The following is a 9753-nucleotide window of genomic DNA, read 5'->3' as shown; positions in this document are numbered from 1 at the left end:
TGGAGCCAGAAAGACTTGGGTTCAAGTTCTGTCTCTGATAATTACAGGTCATGTGACCTTGGGGAAGCAACTAGAATCTGCAATACTCTCAAGAAACTTTTTAAGATAAAAGTTTCAGGGAAAATGCCTATGAGCATTTGTAGAAAGAACTGATTAACAGGGAAATCCCTGTTTTAATGAAAAGTCTATACCCATCCCAAACTCTGATGTGTCTATTTTTTTTCCTATTATAGCATTGCTCTTAAATGTTAACAAGATTCTACATGGGATTAAATTCAAACTACCATCGTTGATTATTGAAACACAAATTGGTCCTGGTTAACATTATGCAATTGAAACTGGGTAGATAGAGATAAAATTTAATTAAAAAAAAGTCAACAAATCAGTTAACAAAGGACTCTCTTTGCACTAGGAATACAATGGTAAAAAAAATGAAGCAATTTTTGCTTTCAAGACTGGGGAAAATTAGGAATTTACAAGGAAATATATTCAGACATTCATTTCACAGAATATTTCCTTAAAAATTATATTTCCTTAGAAATTCCCATTAGGACTTCTATTAAATGATAAACTATGAAAGACTCTCTTAAGAACTTTGGAATTGATTGTTTAACAAGGGAGATACTGGCACAGGACAGCTCAGCATAGCGTGCCCCCATCAGAGAGGGTGCTGGGCTCTATGAGTATGGAAGAATTAAAGCAGCTCAAAGGAAACATGAGATACTTAGTTAAGTGGACTCACCTCAGGTGTTCACTTGGACTATTTGTGCCTGATCTGTGGTAGAGCATTCACTGTTTGTATCGGTCTGATCAGTCACAGTTGGACACACTGTAACTTCTCTCTAATATAGTGGTTTCATTTTAGTCTTCTTTGATGATAAATGATAAGAACCAACCAACCAACCAGATGATAGACAAGCATAAAAATAAAGAATTGGGGGCGGCTAAGTGGTGCCATGGATAGAGCACTGGCCCTGGAATCAGGAGTACCTGAATTCAAATGCAGCCTCAGACATTTAATTACCTAGCTGTGTGGCCTTGGGCAAGCCATTTAACTCCATTTGCCATGCAAAAACCTAAAAAAAAAAAGAATTGCAAAATGGGAAGAAAGTGGTCTAATTTCAATTGTTAAGGGAGATTTTTTTTCTTTTGAATAAAAAGAATGAATAAACTAAAAATAATAAATATAGACCATTTAAAAAATGAATAAAATATAAAATGCATAACAAAGCAATATGATAAAAAGAAGAAGCAAATCATACTGGAGAAATATTTATGACAAATACAGCAAATAAAACCTGATAGAATGTAAAGATTTGGTAAAAATGAACAAAGGTAGCTCTTAGGCCTGAGAAGAAAAATAATGAAAGAAGAATAACAATTTTCAAAGGAGGATACAAATTATTAAAAATTACTTGAGAATATTCAAACATAAATAATTTACTTTAATCTCACTAATTATATATATAATATAATCAAACATCTGTATACATCTTTTTTTGCTTTCAATGTACTATACATTAATTTTTTTCTGGTAAAATATTGTAAAAAAAATTCATCAGGGAAGAGAGCACTTGGTTAAAACAAAATCTTCTAGCAATAAAGAAATGACAGTAAATTTCACATTTAAAGCCTTAGCTACCTGGAATACTGAGAGAGTAAGTGAAACAGGATCAATATATTTCAGAAAGGAACTTGCACCCAGGGCTTACTGATTTGCAGTTTATTTCTATATCTAATACTTCCACATGGATAATTAACATACAATTTAAATTAAAACAAATTAACAGAATCGAAAACCAGTGCTATCAATATTAAGAAAAACAGATACATTCATTCATTGCTTGTGAAATTGAAAACCAGAAGTATCTTCATAGATTGTAATTTTGGAATATATAGTAATCCTTTGACCCAATAATTCCAAATTTATTCCAAGTGCTCTATCTGTTAAAGATTTTTATAGCAACATCATTTATCTTATAAAAAATAAACACAAACAAAAAACTGGATAGATATCCAAAAATCAAAATAAATAACTATTTAAATAGTTAATGATTGGATGAAATACCAGAACATATTTAAGAGTGACAAGCATAAAGCATATAAATAAATCTGGAAAAGTTTTATTAAAAAGCAATATGAATAAAAATAGAACCAGGAGATCTGAGTATAAAGAAATTGCAACTGTATAAAATAATAACATAAACATAAGGAAAAGTGAATCAAAACTAAAGGGCAAAGAATTCTAATGGGAATGAAAAGTTACAAGAACTCAGTTTTAAATGAACCTGCACTCCCACCTGATAAAACAAGAATTTGAACCTCAGAGGTTTATTGATTTGCTCAAAGACTCATGTGTCAGAAGTGAAATTTGAACACAGGATCTCTGATTCCAGGACCAGTGAACATGTTACATTGGTGACATTCATTCTTTTTGAACATAAATTGTTGCAAATTGAGCATAATTGCTTGTATTGATATTTAGTGGTGCATCTATAATAGGTCTTCTGAAAATAAACTTAATTTTTAAATATAAACCTCTAGCATAGTGAATGTTTTTAAAACGTGCCTTTGAATCAGAAGAGTAAAAATGCTGAATTAGCACAATAAGCCATGGATATTGTTAATCATCAAGATAAATTCGGTCACACTGAAAATTGCATACACCCTAGGCCTACTACAGCTGGAAAAAATAATCACATTTACAATCATTAGAAAGCTTATGAATGTTAACATATTATTTTTCAAAAAGGTTCAGTTCCATGTTAAAGTGAATTGCATGTTTTTACATTTTCCTGTTGGAATACCAATTGATTGTGCCAAAGTTAATGAAATAACTGTGATGCTATCTTCTTTAAAAATCTACCTAATAGTAGTATCTTTATACAGCTAGAACATTTTTTGGGATGGGGAGGAGTAGGTTTTATGTATTGCAGGTTGATAATCCAAATGTACAAATGTTTAAGAAATATTAGAAAGTTGTGTCAGGATATTTCTCTTTCATGGAAAATGATCAAGAGAGTTTAAACAAAATAAAAAGACATCCCATTTGTAAACTGATACTTTGGAACCTTACCATTATATGCATGTTTCTTGGGTGATGATCTCTGCACTCCAGTGGAAAGGTCATGAGGTAACTTTCTACAATCCAGACTATACAACAAAATGACTCACATAAAACAGACTTCTCCAAGGAGGTTAAGGAAAGTAAGAGGGTGAGGTATGATGTATTAAATGCAATCAGCATTTATTTAACGCTATGTTATTATATTCAAAGCTCTGTGCTAGAGAAGACAGCAATGCTTTTAATGTGTGACATTTTAGAGGAAAAGCAGGGGTGTAACCATAGACTTTTGTTTTGGTTTGTTTTTCTTAATTTTGAATTCTCTAACAACATGTGTATTTTGATCTCAATACAACAAAATTCCATGATTCTTTCTTGTCATTTAATGGTAATATTTATGAAAGTGAAAAAAAGGCTTCCAGTAAGCTTGATACAAACAAGGCTTGTGAGGTATTTCATTTTGAACATCTTATTTCAGTAATAAAAGGGAAATTTATGAACAGACTTTTTAAAAAGTTTCCAATCATTTTTTTTTAGTTTTTACAAGGCAGTGGGGTTAAGTGACTTGCCCAAGGTCACACAGCTAGGTAATTATCATGTGTCTGAGATCGGATTTGAACTCAGGTCCTCCTGTCTCCAGAATGGTGCTTTATCCACTGCACAACCTAGCTGCCCCAATCATTCTTAAAAAAAATAAAGAGAATCTTTCTCTACAGCATTCTTCCTATAACTAATCTATACCATATATACCAGAGCAGAGGGCAGTGAATGAGATTTACTTGTAGAGAATATCTGTGACCCAGTACATAGATTTATTTGAAAGGGTAATTAAGATAAATTATAATAATGATAACTACTAGCATTTATATAATGCCTCAAGGTTTACAAAGCTCTTTGTGAATATTATATCTTATCTCTGCAAGAATCCTTGGGAGGTAGATATTAATATAGCCCTTTTTTTGCTGATGAAGAAGTGACCTGTCCAGAGGTATATGGCTAATAAGAATCTGAGTCCAGATTTAAATTCTTCCTGACTCTAGACCCAGTGTGCCATCCACAAGCTTATTATCAACCAATAAGCCCAATTATTTCCCTTTTAGAGGGGCCCTGCCAATAGATTTGGAAGGAAAATCTCCATATACCTTTGTATATTCTTCACAAGAGGGATCATTAGGCTATCATTTGCACTGAATCATCTGACAGTCCGGATTTATCACTTACCTGAAAAGTGAATCAATCATTCTCTTGGAAGGCAATCGCCAGAGGATTCTTGGCCACGGATCCCCTGAAGCACTGCAGTTCAGTCTCAGAGTACCGCCATAAGTGATATCTGTCTTATGAGGGGAGCTCCTGGTGATCTTGGCATTGGCAGAAGTCTTCTGCACATTGAGATGAACTGTTCTCCTGGCGGTCCCAACCATATTAGCTGCCACACATTCATAGTTTCCACTGTCCTTGGGAGAGATATTGCGAATGTAAAGAGTTCCATTTGGAAAGACAAACAAATTCCCATTGATGAATTGGGAAGGACGAATTTGAGTGCCATCAAAGATCACCCAGCGAATATTAGGGAGAGGAGCTGCTTTGGCAGTGCAGTGGATATGAATACTGAGCCCAGGAGGTAGTGAGATGTTTTCCTGCCTCTCTTGATGAATGATGGGAGGTAAAGCTACAACATGTAGGCGGATAGCCAGGCTATCTGCCCCAGCAGCATTATTAGCAACACACTTATAAACTCCCCTGTCTGAAAAGGTAGCCTCTTTAATAGTTAGAGTACGATTTTCATGAAGCATAATTCTGGAATCAACTGTTGAAACACTCCTCCATACTTTTCTATCTGGAAAAATCCAAGAAATTTGTGGGGGCGGTGTTCCTTTGGCCAGACATTCCATAGCAATTGTGTCTCCAAGGTAAACTGTGACATCTTGATAGTGGGAAGCTAATATTTGGGGCTGCTGAGCTGTCACCACTAGTGTGACAATCATTTTGTCTACACCATGAAGATTCTTTGCAGTACACATGTACTGACCACGATCTTGTAGCTGGACATTCCTAATAATGAATGTACCATTTTTTAAGACTTCAAACCTCTGTGTCCTTGTGTTAGGTGTCATAAGGGCTCCTGGGAGGGTTTTTCCAAAAAAAAAAAAAAAAAAGAAAAAGAAAAGATAAAAATCAGTTAAGGTATAAAAAAAGAGTCATTAAAATAACTATCAATTATGATTGACCATTGTGACATTTTGTTCCCATGACAGGAGCATATTTATGCAATGTCTTGAGTTTACAAAGAAATCTCATATATCTGTCTGAGATAAATAGTAAAAATATTATTAGTGTCATTTTACAAATGAGTAAACTAAATCTTAGGAGTTAAGTGATTTTCATTCAGAGAAAACAAAACAAAACAAAGAAAAACCAACAAAATCTGAATGATCATTACCTTCATTTTTTAAAAAAATTCTCTAATGTTTTTCTTTTCTAACTCATGGTTTTCTTTCTTTTCCCTTAGTCCTAATTCCTAATATAGAAAATGACTGATCTGTAAACATATTAAACATAAATATATATGTACAATGTTCACCAAGCTGTTTGCAGTTGAAGGGAGGGGAAGGGGAAGGGAAGGTGGAGGGATGGTATGAAGTTTAAAAATATCTATTTGCATGTGGATGAATTTTGAAAAACTTTTATCACATATAGGAAAAATACCATAAAATATCAATTGTGAAAAAATTATTTAAGTGATTTTTCCACAATCATGTGGATAAAACCTTAGTTGTAGCAATGGAATTAAGTGATAGACATAGTTATGCCTTGCTAGTTGGAGTTAGATCTTTTCACTAGACTCTGTTGACTCCTAGATCATCAGAACTGAAGAGTGGCCTCCCTAGAAACAGAATACTGAATTTTAAAAACAGAGAATCTTTGGTCCAAACCCAGTCTTACTAGAGACTGCTTAGTATCTTGTTTGAATCTCTCTCCTGGGTTTTTATTTCTTGCTCTGGAAACTGATAAAAATTTGGTTAAAATATCAACCTCCTGAAGTAAAATGAGGATAGAGCAGGGTCTGGAGCAAACCCTTACAAGCTCTTGAGAGTCAAATGTCAAATTTCTAATTTCTAAATTTCAAATGTGAGTATTTATATCTCAGAAATTGATAAATACTAAATATCAGGACTAAAAATATTATTTTGGTTATTGTCAAGACTAGGATTGAGGTAGTTAAGATAAAAGAACCAAACCCAACCACCTCCTATTTTTATAGCCTGCAAACTATATTTTGAAATATAATAAAACATTATTTTAAAACTCTAAACCTATTATTAACTTGCAGGTCATACAAAAATAATAATAAGTAGGATTTTGCATTCAAGTTGCAGTTGTAACTCTGGTCTAGACTTAAGAAATCAATGGAGAAAATGTTCATAATGTTGATCAGACTAACAAGTGTATCATCAGTATATTTAATTTTAGGAGTGCTGGTTGTCAAATATTTAGTAGCACATTCTTGGTTTGACTAGATGATTTATAAGGTGTCTACAATCTATGATCTTATGCAGAAGAAAGAAAATCCTAGTGACAGAATCTTTATCATCCCTTTGTATTTACTTTCTTCTTTTTGAACTGAGATTTGTCTTAGCTCAAGTCAAAAATATTTATGATAAATAAAAGATTTTGCCTGGACAATAGTCACACAGCATCTTTAATCAAAGTCAGGTTATTTTTATCAAAGTTGGATATGGATTTTAAATTATCTATAATTTAGTGGTTATGTCATAGAGAGATATCTGAGATGCAGAGAAGTTAAGTCATTTGCCCATCCTCACAGAGCTAGTATTAGAGAAAGAATTTGAACTCTGGTCTTCCTAACTCCAAGTTCATCATGCTCTTCTCCAGTATGATATCCTACTTTATTATAGTATAAATGGCCCTTGAAAGTCACATACTACTGTATGAGCTCAAATTTATTAAAAATGCATGGCCCCCAGTCATCGCTCTTCACAAAATTTCATCTTCTTTTTTTTCCTTTTAGAGACTATAGATGAACACAGTTGAGGAGCTGAGAATTTTCCCTTAATTCATATGTATCTGTATATACACATCTGTGTATGTCAGTTGTAGGGATAAAAGGGTAATGGTGAAAATTATTCTCATTGGAAATCCATTTGGAGTATGATGACATTGGCTTAAAAGCATCAATCATATCTATTTGTCCTACAGTGAAATGGTGTATAAATAGGTTAAAAAACCTGTGATGTATCTGAAAACCTAACTCTTCATTTAGAAGGCAGCTAAAAAGAAAAGTATTTTAATAATTAAATTCATGTAATAATAAATTCAATGTATTTCAAATCTGTACTCTGTGTGACTCTAGAGAAGTTGCTCAACCCTGTTAACTCAACTCCTCATCTGTAAAATGTGCTGGAGAAGTATGTGACAAAGCACTCCAGTAAATCTACCAAGAAAACTCCAAAAGGGGTCATGAAGAGTTGGACACAGATGAAACAACTGAACAACTACATATATAAAGTTTATGTGTGTATACATACTCACAGATTGCTGTGAAAATAGAACTATTCAATGTAAAATATGAAGTGATCAAGCCTTAAGTGCTATAATTCAGTTGAATTGAGCAATGATTCAAGCAAATATTTGCTCCTCACAAGATATTCTTCCAACTTTCTCTCATTAAACCCTCCTACTTCCCCCATTTCTCCCTGTTCTCTCAATGGAGGACCTCACACGTCACTTTACAGACAAAATTATGCTATTCTACAGTTCCTACCTCTTTGTTGTTTCTCTTCCACTCAAAACCTCTTATATTATCCATTCCACCTTTACCTAGTATCTGATAATGAGTTGACCCTTACCCTTGCCAGGGTCAATCTTTCTTCATAGGGAGCTGACTCAGACACTTTCTAGCAAATGGATCTTTAATCAGTCTCCCTCTTTAAGTTTTAACCTTTCTACCTAATCTAACTTAATTTCTACTTTAATTTTTTTGCTACCTATAAATATTCACCCTATAATTCCTTAATATCTTTCATAATCCAACTCTCTTCCCCAGTTTTAGCCATTCTGGGGGTAGGGGGATTAATCTGTACTCATTGTCTCCACTTCTCCATTCACTTACTGAGTGACCTTTTGCAGTATGGATTTTGACCTCATCAGTTAGCTAAAACTGCTTGCTGTCAATAAATTCTTTTTTTTTAGTTTTTGCAAGGCAGTGGGATTAAGTGGCTTGTCCAAAGCCACACAGCTAGGTAATTATTAAGTGTCTGAGGCCGGATTTGAACTCAGGTACTCCTGACTCCAGGGTCGATGCTCTATCCACTGTGCCAAATAAATTCTTAATTCCCAAATTGAAGGTCTCTCTTTTTTTAGCCCTTGATCCTGGTTTTCCTCCTAAGTGTTTAAATACTTTGCTTCACAACCTGATTCCCAAGCTCTCTTCCTAGTGTCATTGAAAATTGCTTCTTTCCCTGATTTCTTTGATCTAGTCAAACAGACTTCTCTATTCCTCACATGGGTTACTACATCTTACATATCCTGCATTAGCTATTTCTCATAAAATAGTATACACTCCCTTATTGCCTCTCATTTATATAATCCCTCTATTCCTTCAAGATTGACTCAAACACCTTCTCTTTTTAGAGGGTATGAATTGATATTGAGGTCCTTTCTGCCAGAAATATACATGAAACCCCTTATCCCCTCCACTATTAATGTTTTTCCTACACATCTACCTATTTTTCTAAACTAATTTTAAGTATTTATTTTTATTCTTTATATACTTTTATGCATTCCCTCTTAGAATGTGAGATCCTTGAAAGTAAGATTTGTTACATTCATTATATATGTTTGCATAGTACATAGCATATAATAGACATTTAAATACTTCTTGCTTGATTGAATCATAGAATAGAAGGGATCTTTCTCATTTTCACAAGATCCAATATTCTCCCAATGACAAAATATTTATTAGTTTCTGTAGTCATGCTCAGATTGTGTTTCACTGACTAAATGCATTGCAAATACCTCTAGGATCTGGAATAAAAATTTGAGATTTAAATTCAAAACCATTGTCTTTACATGGTCAATGAGGAAAGATAAAAAAGAGTCCTTGACCTTAGGGAATGCTTTTCCCTAGAATCTAAAATTTCATTAACTATGTATCCCATCTACCAATCCATATTACAATTAATCCATACCTTGGTAGATGTTTCTCATGAGTTTATACAGCTGAAAAAAATTAATCACCTGATAGTCAACCTTCTAGTGATAAATCTCTCTCTCTCTCTCTCTCTCTCCATATATATATATATATATATATATATATATATATATATATATATATATATATGGCTATAGATAGATAGATAGATATAGTTAGGTTGATCATTAACTGAGAAAAATACAACTCATTACTGATCTTGTCCTCATAAACTAGTAGTACCCAGCAAGAGTCAACAGTTCTGACTTTTTAGTCAATAGTCTTGGGTTAATGTTCTGACTCTGATATTTACTATCTGTGTGATTTTAAGCAAGTCGTTTAAACTTCTGAGGACTCAGTCTCCTCAACTGTAAAATTAGAAAGCTAATAGAATAAATGGCCTTTGTGAACTCTTTTGCATTCTAATCCTAAGAATTTTGCTTCTTGCATATCTTTGGAGAACTAAGAGTCATTTCCA

General features: G+C 33.4%; 1 protein-coding gene across 1 annotated transcript in view; it reads right to left on the bottom strand.

Annotated features, from left to right (window-relative positions):
• Window positions 1-9753, bottom strand: part of MXRA5 (matrix remodeling associated 5) — a 42820-nt gene that overhangs the window by 8877 nt on the left and 24190 nt on the right. Inside the window, exon 6 of the mRNA XM_074213619.1 lies at window positions 4286-5186. Within this exon, the coding sequence (XP_074069720.1) occupies window positions 4286-5186 (901 nt within the window). The remainder of the gene's footprint in view (window positions 1-4285; window positions 5187-9753) is intronic.

Source organism: Macrotis lagotis, chromosome 1, assembly GCF_037893015.1.
Source record: "Macrotis lagotis isolate mMagLag1 chromosome 1, bilby.v1.9.chrom.fasta, whole genome shotgun sequence".
Classification (NCBI taxonomy): domain Eukaryota; kingdom Metazoa; phylum Chordata; class Mammalia; order Peramelemorphia; family Peramelidae; genus Macrotis; species Macrotis lagotis.
The sequence above is the reverse complement of the archived record's forward strand: the minus strand, read 5'-3'. Positions and strand labels throughout refer to the sequence as shown.